Consider the following 17,485-nt stretch of genomic DNA (forward strand, 5'->3'; position numbering starts at 1 on the left):
GTCTTAAGAGGAAGTGCTTTATGAAGAGGAAATCACTGGCTAATTTTAAATTGCTGTGAAAAAGGTTTCTGTTCTGTCTTCTACCACAAAACGATGACTGCAGCCTAAAAACCTTTTTCTGAGAGATTGAAAAATTGGGCACAAAGAATTAGGTCAGTGTGTCTTGTATCCATGATTCTAGGCCTAATAGGCTAGACAAAGATGCTTGTTCTTATCTCTGGCCTTTCTTTCCATTCCAGGCTTAATAGTTGTCTGGGGGGATGGTTCTGCTTTCCTGACTTTGCATCAATTCTAACAGTTTATTCTAAAAGTGTTAGTACTTCCCCAAAATCACCTTTCCTCTTCCACTGTTAATTTGGACATAGTTTTTGTGTACTTGCGTGGTATGTCATAGCTATACTTTTGTCCTAGGTCTTTGTAGACACCTTCTTGTAGTGCACACTCTCATTTTGAGTGTATATATATTTAATTTCAACGTTTTAAAATTTTTCTGCAATGTTTGTGTATGCAATAAATCAAATACCATTTAATTGTAAACTAGAGTGGTAGATCCCAAAGTAGGTCTTTGTCTTGCTTTTTTTCCTTCTTTGTCTTCTAGTTTGGACAGTGGGTCTGCTTAATTAATTTGCATATCAACTATTTAAGATGTATTTTTCGTCACCAAATTTGCAGAATTTATTTGAAGTACAGAATGTAAAGTTGGATATCTTGAAAGGCAGTTTGCAGTTCCCATCTCAACTGACTTGTGGAAGTCCATTTCTCAAACCTCATCTTTGATTATCCACAATTTCTCTGCAGACATTGGACAAATGCCTGTTTGGGCTGGCCTTCCCTACTCTTAGTTGAACAGTCATTGCTAAATTTTAAGGAAATTTTGTCCTTCTCCATCTTTTGTAGCTTCTTTTTTAATTTTTTTTTTTACCTGAAACAAAATTCTGAGTTCACTCAATTTCTGTTCTGTTCTCACAAAAGAAATAACTTTCTGAAATTTGTATGAAGTATTAAATGGTAGTTTTTAGTGTGCATGAATTATTCATTGTTTCTGAAAGTCCATGTTTTTCCTTCTCAGATTTTCTCTAGGTTTGGATTTGTTGTGAAGATTATCACCTTCACTAAGAACAATCAATTCCAAGCTTTGCTTGAGTATGCTGATCCAGCGAATGCATTTCATGCCAAAATGGTAAGTGCATTTTCTTGATGCACCCCAGGATGCCATTGGCCTTCTTGGCCACAAGGGCACATTGCTGCCTTTCAAACTAAATGGTATATTTTCAGTGAGGTTCAATACTAGGAGTGCTGCAGTTAAATACCCAGAGATTAAATGAATGTTACATGTTTTACTTGTTTGAATTTCAGTGAGAAATTTACAGTAACCAATGTTTTCACCTTAAACTTCTTAATTTCAGATGAGCTGTACCCTGATTTTTAAAATGCGTGTTCTCAGTAATGAAGAGATTACTCACCAATTACATTCACATGCATAACAGAACTCAACTTAGAGAAGATTGATTTAATTATTGACCATTACAAATAGAGTAGAATAGTAAGGAACAAAAACAACAGTAAAAACACCTTCCCTGCACCCTTATTCCTTCTTCTCAGGCTCAGCTTCACTCCCAGCCCTTCTACCTCTTCCCACCGAGTGGCGCAGGGGGATAGGGAACGGGGGTTGTGGTCAGTCCATAATACTTTGTCTCTGCAGCTCCTTTCTCCTCATACTGTTCTCCTGCTCCAGTGTGGGTCCTTCACATGGGATGCAGTCCTTCACAAACTGCTCCACATAGGTCCTTCCCACGGGCTGCAGTGTGGATATCTGCTCCACTGTGGAGCTCTGTGGGCTGCAGGGGGACAACCTGCACCACCATAATCTTCTCCAGAGCAATATCTACTCTGGCACCTGGGACTGCCTCCTCCTCTCCCTCCTTCTCTGACCTTGGTATCTGCAGGGTTGTTTTTCTCACATTTTTCTCACTCCTCTCTCTCCCAGCTGTTGCACAGTGTTTTCTAGCCTTTCTGAAACATGTTATCACGGAGGCACCACCAGTGTTCTGTCTGGCTCCGCTTTGGGCAACGGCAGATCTGTTTTGGAGCCTGCTGGAACTCACTCTGTCCAGCACAGGGCAGCCCCATATCTCTTCCCAGAGGGCTAGCAGCCCTCCCAGTACCAAAACCTTCCCATGTAAACCAAATAACATTTTTTTTCCAAAACAACTTTTAGAATTAGTTTCCTTATAATAGCTAAATATTTTATTTTCTAGAAAATGTTGTTAATTTCCTCAGTAGTGAGTAGTTTGTTAATGAAATTGATAGCTGAGACCTCAAAGATTTTTGTAGAAGGGACAGCAGGGTTACAAATCGTCACTTATATTTGAACTGTGAAGTAAAAAATAAAGATGGAAAATAAAATACTTCACTTACCTGAGACACTTCCTATTTCTCTTTAACCTATGTGGTCATCTTAGTATTAGTAAATAAATAAAATAAATTTAAAGTTCACATAGAAGGTATACAGAAGAATAGATTCTGCTAAGTGTTAAGTGGTATTTAGCATTTTTTTTTTAAATTACTGAAAGACTAGAGTGAATGGAACGTCTACCCTACTTTTATTATTGAAGTTGACTTTATTCTTGGCCTCAAAATTAAAGGCACAGAATATTTTATCTATTGCTACTTGCACTTTAGTCCAGTAAGTAAATTCACTATGTGTTTTAGAGATTAAATATATATTGGAAATTAGTAAAGGTACTTGGGATTACAGCCTGTTTGTTAGCAACAGCATCTTTTCTTGAAGAACAATATTAATAATAAATTATACCTTATTAAAGATTTCACAGAAATTATAGTCTAGATTATAGTAAATAATTATAACAAACCAGTATCTTCTGAGTGAGTTTTTCCCCCTTCATCTACCATGATTCTTTTATGACTGGTATAGGCAGAAAATACTACTTCAGTGGTCTTTCTGAGCATAGCTGCTCTTGAAAAGATGGATTTTGTAGAATTGTTTATGTTGGAGAAGACCTCTAAGATCATCGAGTCCAACTGTAAACCTAACACTGCCAAGTCCACCACTAAACCATGTCCCTAAATGCCACATCTACACCTCTTTTAAATACCTCCAGGGATGGCGGCACAACTGCTTCCCTGGGCAGCCCGGTGGAATGTTTGACAAAACTTTTGGTGAAGAAATTTTTCCTAGTACCCATCTAAACCTCTCCTGGCACAACTTGAGGACTCCTTCCACTTGTTACTTCGGAAAAGAGACCGACAACCCCCTTGCTATAGCCTCCTTTCAGGTAGTTGCAGCGAGCGATATGGTCTCCCCTCAACCTCTCCAGGCTGAACAACCACAGCTCCCTCAGCTGCTCCTCATAAAACTTGTTCTCCCTTCACTGTAAGGGGCAGTGCCTTACACTAAAAATTTCCAAAGTAGTATCACTACTCGCATCTGATATTGTGTGTTGAGTGGAAGACAGGTAAGAGTAGAAGCACAGCTAGAAAGACAAATCATGTTTAAAGCTATGTTTTGTCCATTGGCAAAAGGTGACATAATACTTACTAATTTGTGGACTACACTAGAACTCTACACGGGATGTTTAGGTAAGGATAGTGGCAGTATAATTGTCTGCTTGGTGTTTAAAAGCAACACTTTAAAAACAGAAGATGAATTTCTATTTGGATACAATTGGGAGGTGAAAATAAACTTAGAGTGGTGGCTGCCACTATGTGTTTTGTTTCTGAAAATGTAATTATTTTTCTTCAGGCTCTGGATGGCCACAATATCTACTATACATGCTGCACTCTGCATGTTGATTTCTCCAGGTTAACTAGCCTAAAGGTAAAGTACAACAATGACAAAAGTAGAGATTTCACTCGCTTTGACCTTCCTTCTGGTCGTGGCCAACCATTCTTGGAACCATCCATGCCTCCTGCTTATGGTAAGAAACCTTGACTCCTAGTGATAAATATACAAAAAGATCATTGTACTTTTTATGCTGCATTTATGCTCTGGCTTCATATCAGGTTCATAGAAATGTTTGTGTACATTTCTGTTTGTTAGATCCAGTAAAGTTTGTATGGAAAGCAGAAAGTCCTAGTCAAGATAGATGAATATCTGAAACTGTAACATGAGGAATGCTCTTGGGCAAATTCAAAGTGTTGTCAAAAAGCTACATTTGTAAAATGCTGTGAAATTATATCACTGGTACAGGTAGTATAATAAATGTTGCACATCAGAACAGTCAATGGCAGTCATCCAAAATTGACACCGGCTGCCTAAAGCTGCTTGAATATAAGCATTTTAAGGGTGTTAGCTCTTATGTGTTATTTTTGAATACCTGCCTGCTGTAACAAACAAAACCATATGAAACTTAGAAATACTATAGTTACTTATGTATGTTGAGAAGTCACCTTCTAAAATATAAAATTTTAGAAATTTTCTTGAATTTTAGAAGTCAGTTCCAGGGCATAGAGGTGACAGTGTCTATTTGAAGCCACACTGGAGAAGCCTTTTTGGTGTAAATAGCTCAGGCATGCTCATTTGATCAACTTTGGTAATAACTGCGAATCACCAAACAGATTAACCTGAAGACCCTGCAGAAGTGCTCACAATGCAATTTGAGTGATTTTTAGCTATTTTTCTTTCTCTCTTATGACAGCCATTAGCAATAATATGCAGCAAAGAACTCTCTCAGCTGTTGAATAGGTACCTAAGTGCCATCCAATTGGTTAGAACAGTAGCAAGGGCTGGGAATAATTCTCTTTTTCCCTTTAGTTTTCTGTGATAGCTAAGGCAGATACTGGGTTTGCTTTGGTTTTTTGGACAGTTGGTTTTGGTGTCTTAGATTAGAGTAAGAAAATGAGTCGAACTCACCACTTTCTTGATTGATCTTGCTGGTCCCGTTAAAGCAGGCAGTACATTTATGTAATGTACAACCATCTTTATAATTTTTTTGAGGATTTGCCATACAGCATCATGGAAGTGTGCTGTTATAAATCTGATAAGTTCTGATTAATTGAAATTTGCAATGTCAATGAAAGGGGAAAGTACAATTAGAGTAGATTAACGACAAACTTGCTTGTAGGGCAGAGATAACATTGTACGTGTGCTTTTGGAGGATAACACATGAACACTTCTTTTCATTCCCCCTCACTCTTCCAAGCATGTCTTTGCTAGCAATCTTGTTTTCAGATCGAACAACTACTTTAATAGTTAGAACAGTAGAGGTGCTGGTGTAAACAAGAGTCTGGTATCTGTATCCAAATTTGTAGTGCAGTCACAGTGAAGCAGCTGCATAGGTATTTTTCTTTTAAAAAAAAAATAGCTGTAGACTCGGAAAAGTATGCTTCTAGCCTTTCTGTCAGTGGTAACGTTGTGCATGTGTTGCCATAGGCATGTTCTGATAGTCCTCAGATGCATGACATGCGGAAAAGAAGCTGGGAGTCATGTCAGCACTTACACTTCCTATATTGTTACTAATGGACGTAGTTTTGATGGAGAATTATAACATAAAGCACGTAACTACCAGAATAATACATCCATTTTTTCAGTAGGCTTGAAATTATCTCAATAGCAAAAGTGAGCTGCTCTTGAAACTTGATGTTTTTTTTTCTTTTTTTTTCCTTTTGTTTTATTTTTGGTGGTAAAGATACTGCACTATAAAGAAGCAGATTTTGTGAATGTTTTGCATTTACAGAGTTCCCACACCCAGCATAAGCAGAGATACATAAATTAGCTTGCTTTGAAAGCTAGTGGCTAGCCAAGCCGTGAAGAAAATGATTTTACACATAAAAAAATGCAACAAAGAATTCCAGATCTTACTGCGTTAGCTCCGTTTGACAAGTTTTACATGCCTGATTTTGGTATCAGTGTGCAGCATGCAGGTCTTACTTTGCAGAACAAAAGCGCTTTATCTATTTCTTCATTAATGTTTCCATTATCATTCTTGGATTGTGAATAACTGATTAATACCTGTATTGCCAGAACTTGTCAGTATAATGCACCAGTGCGTGCATTTCAAGAAGACAATGACTTGCTTTGGTGTGATAAATGTATTCGGTTGTTTATACAAAAGACCCTTTGTTGCTACAGATAAGAGGAGGTATAATGTGATGCAGTATTCATGAATACTTGATCTGTGGTGTCTGTTTCATTTGTACAGATACTTATGGTATCACCCCTGTCAATAACCATCTGTTATTGAATGTAGCTATTTTAGTTAATGGTGGAGGTTTGAGTAGTAGGAGAGATACATTGCAAGGCTTGCAGGATGTATTTGCTGGTTATACGTGCCATGTTTAAAAAATATAGTGTGCTAACATATGGAAGAATCCACAGCTCAAGCTTATGTCTAACTGCCTCTTAGAACGCAAGTTTGTGTGCCGCCCTGGGCAGCGCTTAACTCTATGTGCTAATGTGAAAATCACTGAGCTATCTTCGAGGCTGGTACTCACTGTATGTTGATACTCCAAATCTGTTTAATGCTTGTGATTGCCAGGAGAACCATAAAAACCACTGGTTATTTATGAAGTAATACAAGCTGAAAAAGCACATCTCCTTATAAAAGAAAAATACATGTAGAATCATATAATGGTTCGGGATAGAAGGGACATTAAAGATCATCTAGTTCCAACGCCCCTGCCATGGGCAGGGACACCTCCCACTAGACCAGGCTGCTCAAAGCCCCATCCAGCTTGGCCTTGAACACCTCCAGGGATGGGGCATCCACAACTTCCCTGGGAAAACTTCCCTGTTCCAGTGCCTCACCACCCTCACAGTCAAGAGTTTCTTTCTAATATCTAATCTAAATCTCCCCTCTTTCATTTTAAAACTGTTACCCCTTGTCCTGTTGCTCCACTCCCTGATCAAGAGTCCCTCCCCAGCTTTTCTGTAGGCCCCCTTTAGGTACTGGAAGGCCACTATAAGGTCTCCCTGGAGCCTTCTATTCTCCAGGCTGAACAACCCCAACTCTCTCAGCCTGTCTTCATAGCAGAGGTGCTCCAGCCCTACGATCATCTTCGTGGCCCTCCTCTGGACCTGCTCCAACAGGTCCATGTTCTTCTTGTGCTGAGGACTGCAAAGCTGGACACGGTACTCCAGGTGGGGTCTCACAAGAGCAGAGTAGAGGGGCAGAATCACCTCCCTCAACCTGCTGGCCACACTTCTTTTAATGCAGCCCAGGATGTTGTTGGTTTTGTGGGCTGTAAGCGTGCCTTGCCTGCTCATGTCCAGCTTCTCATCCACCAGCATCCCCAAGTCCTTCTCCTCAGGGCTGCTCTCAATCCATTCTCTGCCCAGCCTGTATTTGTGTTTGGGATTGCCCTGACCCAGGTGCAGGAGCTTGCACTTGGCCTGGTTTGAACTTCATGAGGTTGGCATGGGCCCACCTCTCAAGCCTGTCCAGGTCCCTCTGTATGCATCTCAATAGCTAGTAACTAAATGCAGAACCTCGGCTTTGTTGTAGTTGTTTGTATTATTTAGCCCATACAGGTTTTAGAAATATCTAGGAAATAGTTGCATCTCATCATTGCAAAATGTCTTTGAGTGTACTTACTTCCAGAATTTCTAGAATCTATTCTAAAACCTGTTGAACATTGCACCACAGGTGTCTTAACTTTAATGGATACTAATCTATTCTGTGCTTTCCTATTCAAACTTGTCTAAATTACATTTTACCCTGACTTCATTTTAGAGAGGGACTTAAGGCTGATCAGAATATTTGCCTTCAGAATTGGATGAAAATTATCTTTGTAAAACATAAAATCTTGGATTTTGAGATTTTTTTAACCCAAGCGTTTTATAAAATATGTAATCATGGACCGAAGTCAGAATAGCAACACTGGAAGCTGATTCTCATTACTGAAGTCTCTTCTGTTTTCTAAAAATTTTAAAATCTGTTTTAATTAGATGTGTCTGTTTTCTCTAGGCACCCAAAATATCATCTTCCCATCATATTCAGGGGCTGTTGGGTTTGTCCCAGCTGTGGGCTTTGCTCAAGGTGCTGGTAAGTTTCTATTGTCTAAAAACGTGGTATTTGCATTTGGGGCTAGTGGTCTATCTGAATACACCTGCATTCAGAGCAAATTGTTTTAAAATATATGTAATAGTTAGAACATAATGTTTGTTTGAGTCATTCTGATTCTCTTTCTCATATTGTTCAGTAAAATTACCTGCTGTGATAAAAAACATATGCTGATGTAGCTTATTGTTTAATAAGTGAAGAAATTAAATGTTGTGATAAAGATTACCTGCAAGAGAAGAAACTAAGCATCTGTTTTTCCAACAATCATAAGACATCAGTGACGACATTCAAAGCTAACGCAGGAGGTCTCCCCTTTTCTGGCTATAAAATTAGAAATAAATAGTCTTTTAGACTCAGTGATCTTTTCCTTTCTAGCACAGGACAAAATTTCGGGCTACATTATTTTTCTTCTTTCTTGGGCTGCATTTTTGTCCCCTTTTGTTTGGGTCTGTTGGCGTAGCTGAATATTTCTTTATCTCCAGAGGGGAGGTGTTTCCTGCTTTATTGGTCAGGTACTAGAAATAACTAAATTCCTTAAAAGTGTTTTTTAATTGAATATTGATGTTTTTGCCAAACATAACCTGCTTTTGTTTTTTAAAATGTCTTTTCCAGTTTGAGATGTCAAGTGATCCTATTAATGCCTTTCCACGTCTTTCAGTTCCAGTTGTTCCTGGAGCATTTGGTTCTCCTGCAGTCATCTCACCTGCACCGTCCGAACACATGACTGCTCCTGGTGCTACTGGGGTTCCAGGAAACTCTGTTTTACTAGTCAGCAACCTCAACTCTGAAGTAAGTTTGATTGGTGGAACTGATGCAAGTATGAACTTGTACCAACTGCCAGAATCCTTCTTGCAAGTTGACAGTCACTGAAAGAGTAAGAGAGGAAATCTCTATGCTGGTAATATAAAAAGAGGACATCTCTATTCTTCTTTGAGATAGTTTGCAATATTGATGAGATTTAAAAATTCCAGTCAGTAGTGAAAATCTTCCCATGCAATTTACTTTGGGAAACGTATGTTAGCAGTGTAGCTAGTAACTACAGAAAAGCCTACGGTCAGACGTGAAAAATGTTTGAAGAGGTAAACAACATATATTATGACTAAACTTACTGGTATCTCTGTTAATATGACTCCTCTGCATGCTATTTTATCATTAGAGAAGACAAAGAATTTTTCATTTGCTACAAAACATAAGGAGTTAAAGAAACAAGAGGGAAGAGAAAAGGAGATAAAAGCATACCAAATCAAGTACCTTTCAAAACACTCATAGGATCTTTCTAGTTTTGCAACTTTTCCCACGTTGGAGTAGAAAAACACAGGTGCACTTTGCTATTGACATCCCTGTAAATCCATTTTTAAAAGTTAATAAATACACATGTTCGCTTTACATAGTACCACACAGATTTTTTTTTTCTTTTTTTCATATTTTGGCAGTAAAATTGCTAAGGACAACTTGGATAGTTATTTTTATAGTGGAAATGATATGGAGTGTTCTATAAGCTTAGTCCTGTTACTCAAATATTACACGTTGATCTGTGCTTAATTTAAAGCAATGTACATATCTTTAAAAAATAAAAATCAAGTTTTACCAAGACCATGACACTCAAAACACAATTCTACTTGACTGTTGACAAGCAGTTCTGTTACAGCAATGTAAAATTCTTGTTTTACACACTCATTAGATTCACTTAACCATAAAACTGATAAAATTAGGAGTTACTGGCAAAATGGAAGTTATCTTCTTATTATCGAGGCTTAAAAATCTGTTGACTAGTTGCTTTGATTTTTAAGTAATTGCTGTGTTTTTGCTTTTGTACTAATATCTGAATACCACAGTAAGCATCAAAAGAAACAGCTGCAGATTAGGACTGTAAGACAAGTAACTTTTTTCTTTTATTTGTTAACATATCTTATCAGTTAATTTCTGATGATTGCTGTGGATGTGCTTTCCACAGCTGATTATTCAAGATGATTCTCTTGAGTCTTAAAAGAGTGTGGTTTTCAAGAATAAGCCTGCGTGAAGCATAGATCAAAGCTATTTTTAGGATGTTGCTGCTTTACTTAATACTAATATCTAAGAAGTTGTCATGTAGAACTTTGTGCTGCATTGCATAATACAACAGAAATGCATTAAAAAATGCTCAACTTCTTAAAAGGTAAAAAATAAGAATGCACAACAATAATTGGTTGAAATATAAATTGTTGTAAATACATTTCTTGGCAACTGTGTAACACTTGTTCTTCAGTAGTGGTTTTCTGAGCCTTGTCACTTCTTTTTCTGGGTATAGAAAATCTGTTTGATCTTATTTCAATTTATATTTCTCCCCTGTTACAGGGTTTCAGTGTGCATTTGAACATTCTCTCATGACTTTTTAAATTAGCTCTCTTAGTAGAAATATTGCAGTCTCATTTGGTTAAGAAGTTTATTTAAATAAACTCTATGCTGAATTAGAATATTTGGGCCAGAAGGATAAACTCTAGAAGCATTTAAATTTTACATTGGTAGTAGTTGTTCCTTATTACTAAATGCTGCTGATAAAATGGTATGGGCTTACACTTAGGCTGCAGTATCTTCTGTTTTTAAATAATTTAGTTTGGTACACATTTCAAATGTTGTGAGCTTAGAGGTAATAGGGCCAGAGAGTGTGAGTAGTGCTTCAGATACCCAGGTATTTTTCATACTCATTACTGGCAAAACCTTTGCCTCAGCTGAATAAAATTTGGCTGACAATTATCATCTTTGGTGCTTGAGGAGCTTGGTACACAAGGATCTAATTAAAAACCACTGAAGAAAAATTATTTCTTTCAATATTTAGCTTTCAGTTCACAGATTCTAATAGAACACCATTTAAATGCCACTTTCTATATATTTCATATATAAACAGTTAAATGGTATGTGTATCACTTCAGCGTGTCGTGGTCATATGCAGAGACGGGGACAAAACTGAAGACAAAAACATATTTTGAAGCAACTGTTTTTAGTTTTGTAGGTGTAGTCTGCTGTTTAGAAAATATAAAGGTGTTCTTGAATGCTCTTTTCTCTTTCCGGTTTAGCAAATGTCTTTCATTTTTCAGGGAATGAACTGCTAGCTTGGAAAGAATAAGTTCAAATAATTAAGCCACTTTAAAACGTTAATAACTTCTGCAGCATGACAGAATGAGTCTTGCGTGATGAAAATGCATGAGCTGAAGTGTTAGCTTGTTTAAATATCTTATACGTGCGTAGAAAATATATATTAACAAGAATGCTATACACTAGTTATTGCAGGGAATGGCTTTTGGAAAGACATGTTTATGTATTAGTGCGCAGTATCTCTTCCATTCTTTTTGTTCACCACGCACTTATGGAACAGATTTCTTTATTTGCATGGCTTTAAAAATAATATACTTATTTTATCATTTAAACAGGCCATCACACCAGATGGACTTTTCATCCTATTTGGTAAGATATGTCAAATATACCTTTAGAAACTGCAGGGCTAGTATTTTTTTTTTTATTTATCTGACACATGCTGGTTAATGCAAGATCCATTCTTCTGTCCTTGTCCAAAAAACACACAAGAGAATGTGCTGGTTTCAAAATGACAATAATTTGAGTCAATAGTTGTAGGCCACAGGGTACCAAAAAGGCAAAAAGTTCACAGTGTCAGAAGAATTTCAGTATGTTGTCCAATTTGTTTACTTCAAAAAATGGGAAAGCAAAGCAAGATGAAAAAACAAAGATTGCATCAGAGGAAATGGAGTACAGAATTGGCACATACGCTAGTTGCAGAGGACAATGATTGTTGGCATACTAATGTTTTAGTATGCTTCTGTTAAGAGGACTTTAACACTGTTGGACTATTCAACAGCTGAACATAAACATGTAGTTTTATGACTAAGATCCTGGGTTTTTTCCCCCATTTCTGAGCCTCAAAAAATAATATGCAAACTTTAAAGCTCTCCTTCATACTAATACTCTAACCAAACTGTTTAATGCAGTGATTATTCTTTGTAACACTAATGTTAGTCAAAAGAATCAGACTTGGCCTTGTGCTATTTGTATTAATGCTCTGGACAAATTTCCGTTCTGTATTTTCACAGGTGTGTATGGTGATGTGCATCGTGTGAAGATCATGTTTAAGAAAAAAGAAAATGCTTTGGTTCAGATGGCAGATGCAAACCAGGCTCAATTAGGTACTGATTTTTAAGCCACAGTTATGCTTCTAACTAGCATGAGTGTGATATAGATGAGGAATTTGCCATCTGTCAGTGACAAGCATAAACAAATTAAATCCATCATTGTGATGCTTTACCTCATACCAACTTTTCCTTGTATATCTCAATCACGATCTGTTAGCTTTCACGTAAGTGGTTTGAAAAAAAAAATATCCTGTGAGTCTCAATCTAGTAAATATTAGAATTAAAACATCATACATTTTCCTGTAGTTTATCTTAATACATCATACAGTTTTCCTGTAGTTTATCCTATATCTAGCTATTGAAGAATAATCAGCTGCTCTTCATTGAAGTGCTGCTTTGCATTTTTGTTGCATTTAGACTGAAAGTTATATTACATCCTTATACATGTTTTAAATATAATGTTATGACATAGCCCACCTAATAGACATGGAAGTTGCAGTTTAAATTCAGAATGTGAAATCTGATGCTAAATAGAAGGCAATATTAGTATTCAGAGAATCCTTTTTTTTCTTCCCCTCCCTCTATTCCTGTTCAAATTGTATTTCCACTGGTTAGCTATCAACTACTTGAATGGACAGAGGCTTTATGGAAGGATCCTTCGTACTACTTTTTCAAAACATCGGACAGTTCAACTTCCTTGTGAGGGGCAAGAGGGCCAAGAACTGACAAAGGACTATAGCAATAGCCCTTTACATCGCTTTAAGAAGCCTGGCTCTAAGAGCTACCAAAATATCTTTCCCCCATGTGACACGCTGCATCTTGCCAACATCCCGTGAGTATCTACATGTGTGATCTTCTTGGAATGATGTTTTTTAGGTTTTTTGTAACTTAAGTTTTTTTAGTTTTGGGGTTTTTTTATTTTGTAACTTAAGTTGCAAAGTCTGACATAAGGTTTAAATTTCCTTGGCCTTTTATGGTTTCCTGAGAATTTATCTCATTCTGCTGTGTAATTAACAATAAGTGAAGCCTTTAACTGTCACTTTTTTATTGTTACCAAAGAGGATAACTGATTGAATGCTCTTCTTTATGGATTTTAATACAGTTTACATTTTCTTGAGAATATGCTTTTGTTTTTCACATATTAAGCCCTGTGTTATAAACTTTTGCAAAGACTAAAGACATGTTTTTTTACATAATGTACTGGAGTTACATTACATCAAGTTCATCATTGGCATTGTTATTTAATGTAGATGCAGTTTTTAATCATTCTAAAGAATAGTCATTTAATCATTGTAAAGAAAAAGAATAGCTTCTATAGAATTCAGACCTCTTACACACAGGGGAAGTTTTTTTTTTTTAAAAAAAAAAGTATGAAGAAGCATGTTCTTTAAAACTGAAACAACCTTTTTTCCTGTCTAGAGTATTGTCTACAATGTATGGAGTGACAACTAAACATAAGTTTTACAAACTTCTTTGGAGCGGCAGTTGTGCAGGGAGGGAAAAGAGAAAATGATGGAATTTTGTCCAAATAAAGTAAAAAAAACAACCAAACAAAAAAACCCCCCAAAATAAAAACAAAACAAAACAAAAAACAAAACCAAAACAAAACCAAAACAAAAAGACACTTAGAAAATGCCTCTTTGAGTAAAACAGAACACTTCCAAAACTGAAAATATGTGAAGCACACTCACAGTAATTACAAGATGAAAAGTATTTCTGAAGGTACCAGTTAAGATCTTAAGTGATTTTTTTCTTTTTTTTTTTTTTTTTTCAATCTGAATTTAACTGAGGGGGGAATGGGGGAGGATGAAGACAGGTAGAGTGTATCTGAAATATTTTTGTAGCACAGTGTGGTGCTAAATCTTAGTGTCAAAGACAAGATGTTTGGGATAAAGTGTTGACACGGCTTGAGTTGGTGTAGATAGTTTTTGCTGTTCAAATTTAATTTAGAAGAGAGAAATGAGATTTTTTTGTCCTATTGCAGAACTCTGTATTCTCTTACAAGTTGAGAGGGTTTTGTTTTGTTTCTGTTTGTTTGGTCTTTTTTCAAATAGGCCTTCTGTTACTGTTGATTATCTGAAGAACCTTTTTGAAAGTGCAGGATCTACTGTGAAAGCCTTCAGATTCTTACCGTAAGTTCTCTTGTAAAAGTGCTGAGCAAGCTTTCATCCTGGAATATGGCTAATTGCTTTTTTGGCAAATTCCACGTGTGTATAACTATAGGCAATATTCCATATGTATATCTCTATAGGCAAAAGCTGTATAGCTATGACAATTTTTATGATAATTCTAATCATTAAATTCTAAATGGAATACTATGTTAGCAAAATTAAATGAAAAATATTCAGCCTTCTGACAAATTCCACCTATGTTCATACTCGCTTGAAAGAAATACAAGCTGTGTATATGTAAAATACCAGGTAAAAGATGACAATGAATATGCTGTAACATCCATTAAGGTTGCTTGGCAGCATTATTTTAGCATGATCATTACTGCTAGAATAATCCCATTGATATGGACAATGCGCATGTTTCTCAGAGGTCTTCAAGCCTTATTTTGACCCTGTTTTTTGAAGTGCAGTGTAATGGAAGAATGCCACAGCAGCAGGCCATTGATCTGCAAAATTTGTATAGTTTTGTTAATTCCTCATTTTAGCAGATACATAAATAGTTCTGATTCTTTCACTGTGCAGGAGTTTAGTGTGTGTGATGTGGCTGAAAAAAACCTTGTGTCATTTTCTGTGTTGGCTAGTGCAATGAAAATTTGGTTAGGATGAATAATGTTTTTTATTATACTTCAGGAAAGATTCCAAAATGGCTCTTATCCGCCTGGCCTGTGTGGAAGAAGCACTTCACGCTCTCATTGAGCTTCACAATTATGACCTTGGAGACAACCATCACCTCCGGGTTTCCTTCTCTAGATGTTCAATGTGACTTTCCTGTGAATTCTCCTTTTCAGGCTGCATCACAGTCTTAGTAAAATCTTCAAAGAGAGGCTGGAACAGCTGCATACAGCTCTGTCTCTTAAGAGAAAATGCTCATTCATATCCAAAGAATTAAGTGATGATATTTTCTGATTTTAGCTGCCAGTATGTGATCAAAGTTTATTATTCATCCATAGAAAGATTATTCTGTAAAATTGTCTTAGCAACAATCTTTATTATGAAATTTCCTATTTAACATTATGTTTTGAGAACATCCTTTTAGCTTTTTTTCGAAATCAACCTCACAAAACATTTTGGAGTGCTTGTACAATATACCAAACAGAGTATTTCTAACAAAATGGTAAATCTACTCTAGACAGATTAAACATTAGTTTGAATGTGAAGTAGTGCTTGGGTTTCCTGAAGAAAAGCAAGTGTTGACTGTGAGTGTCCTCTAAATAGTATTTATGCTACCAGGGTGTGTGGTGATACTTTGGCAAATCTTTACAAATAACTTTTAAAAAAACAAACAAACAAAAAAAAAAACAACAAAACAAACCAGTCTGTGCTGTTCATATGGGTTAAATTATTAGAGAAAAGGCAGTGCCTTCTCTCTATTGAGTAAGAGATATTTTACATGGTATCAGACTTAGCTTCACTTAACCATGGACTGGAAATTTGAAGTCTTATTTTTTACTATGAATTGATGTTGTATAATAGTACTTTGGAGAAAATAAGACAAGAAAATAGTCCTGATTTCAAAGAATTTTTTTACATTTCTTTAAAGAGTGAAATGTTTATAATCTTATAGAAAAATATTTAGATCTGTGATGGTTTGACAAGTTTTTAAGAAGTTATTTTTGTTAAGGTCATCTTTGGGGGCAGAAAAATTAAACTTCAAGGGTTTTTTGTACCACTATAATGTCTATTACTTAAATTACTGTGTATTTACTTATTTTCTGATTATGTGCCTTACTACGTGCTTATGGTACAATAGCTTAGAGTTTTATCTGAAGTATCTTGAAAAATATGTTGTGGGGGTTGTGAAAATTGTCATCTTCATCTTTTTGGAAATGTTCTCCTTGATACTTCAAAATATTTTTTTCGTTAAGTAAAACTCTGAGTTCTAGTCTTTTGTGGTTTGGTATAGAGACTGGATAGAGGTGGGAGTGATGTTTAACTCATTGCATAATCATGTAGAGATTCTTTTAATTTACCTGGTTGCAGTTTTCTCGTTCCAGTAGTGGACTGAAAAAAATTCACACCCAGAAAAATGCGCTAAATACAACTTACATAGAAAGACTAAACAGCAAATTTACTCCAGTTTTTTGACTTCATCCAACTTGTTGAGAGACGTTCACTGTATCAGAATATTCACTTCTGGGTTTCTGCATTTTTCTCTCAGTATTAAACTTCATGTACTAAAAAGCTATCATTCTTTCCTTTGTAAGTATGAAAAATCGTTTGATACTGAATGTCCATTTCTCTTTGGAGAATGAGCTGAGCTGCAGTTAGTTTTGCTGTTGAAAGTACATATGAACTTCAGTAACTTCTGATTGTATTTTAAAAACTTAAATTTCATTTTAAGAGATTTTTCTTTATAGTGTTTACTGAACCACCTTTTAAGGAGGTTTCAGTTAGCAGCAACAGAGAACTTGTGAAATCTCCATCTTGGAAATTTAACTGGACAATTCTCTGAGCAACTGCTTGAAGTTGGTCCTAATCTGAGTGAGAGGTAGAATCAAGGCCACCAGATGTTCCTTTCCAACCTACATCATTGCAAGAATCTGTAGAATAATCCCACTGGAGATTTCACAAGTTCTCTGTTCTCACTGTTCCAACGTTTGACTGCCCTCGTTGTGAATTTTTTTCCCTAATAGGTAATTAGGCTTAAAAGATACAGCTTCCCATGTCTGCCTTTTGTCCTGTTAACTGTATAACTCCAAAGAAGATTCTGGCTCCATCTTCTCTATACTGTGGCCTTAAGTTGTTAAAGATAGGTTCATTGTTTCTTTAGTGTAAGTTCTTAATTTCTGTTTAAGTCATTTGTGAAGTACGTGGTAATGTGCATAGTGAAACCTGTAACTTGTACTCTAAGACACTAGTGGTTATAATGTGACTACAGGTACTGGAAATGGTTGAGCGTAGAGTTCTCTGCCTTTGTATATGTAAAGTCCACAAATCAGCTCTGGGTTACCTCTAGCTCCATTTATTTGGTGGATGCACACTTGGTTCAAAGTGTAGTAAGGCCTTTTTAGTAACCCAGGAGCAGTTTAGTGCCTTTTCAAATTACCTGTAACTTGTTGCATAATGGTAAAACGTTTGGTCCTTTGAATTTCTTCAAATGGCTTCAAACATCAAAACAAGTTTCTTGAAACTTTGATTCACAATTTGACTTGGTTGCCTTGTCTGCCTGTCC

At 36.3% G+C, this 17,485-nt stretch overlaps 1 protein-coding gene across 1 annotated transcript in view; it reads left to right on the plus strand.

Annotated features, from left to right (window-relative positions):
- The window catches only part of PTBP3 (polypyrimidine tract binding protein 3), a 42,508-nt gene extending 27,401 nt beyond the window's left edge, over positions 1-15,107 (plus strand). The window contains exons 6-14 of the mRNA XM_063320007.1: positions 1,070-1,180; positions 3,764-3,938; positions 7,926-8,003; positions 8,680-8,810; positions 11,429-11,462; positions 12,104-12,196; positions 12,758-12,974; positions 14,197-14,274; positions 14,944-15,107. Of these exons, the coding sequence (XP_063176077.1) occupies positions 1,070-1,180; positions 3,764-3,938; positions 7,926-8,003; positions 8,680-8,810; positions 11,429-11,462; positions 12,104-12,196; positions 12,758-12,974; positions 14,197-14,274; positions 14,944-15,076 (1,050 nt within the window). The 3' untranslated portion in view covers positions 15,077-15,107. The remainder of the gene's footprint in view (positions 1-1,069; positions 1,181-3,763; positions 3,939-7,925; positions 8,004-8,679; positions 8,811-11,428; positions 11,463-12,103; positions 12,197-12,757; positions 12,975-14,196; positions 14,275-14,943) is intronic.
- The last annotated feature ends 2,378 nt before the right edge of the window (positions 15,108-17,485 follow it).

Source organism: Chroicocephalus ridibundus, chromosome Z (genome assembly GCF_963924245.1).
Source record: "Chroicocephalus ridibundus chromosome Z, bChrRid1.1, whole genome shotgun sequence".
NCBI lineage: Eukaryota > Metazoa > Chordata > Aves > Charadriiformes > Laridae > Chroicocephalus > Chroicocephalus ridibundus.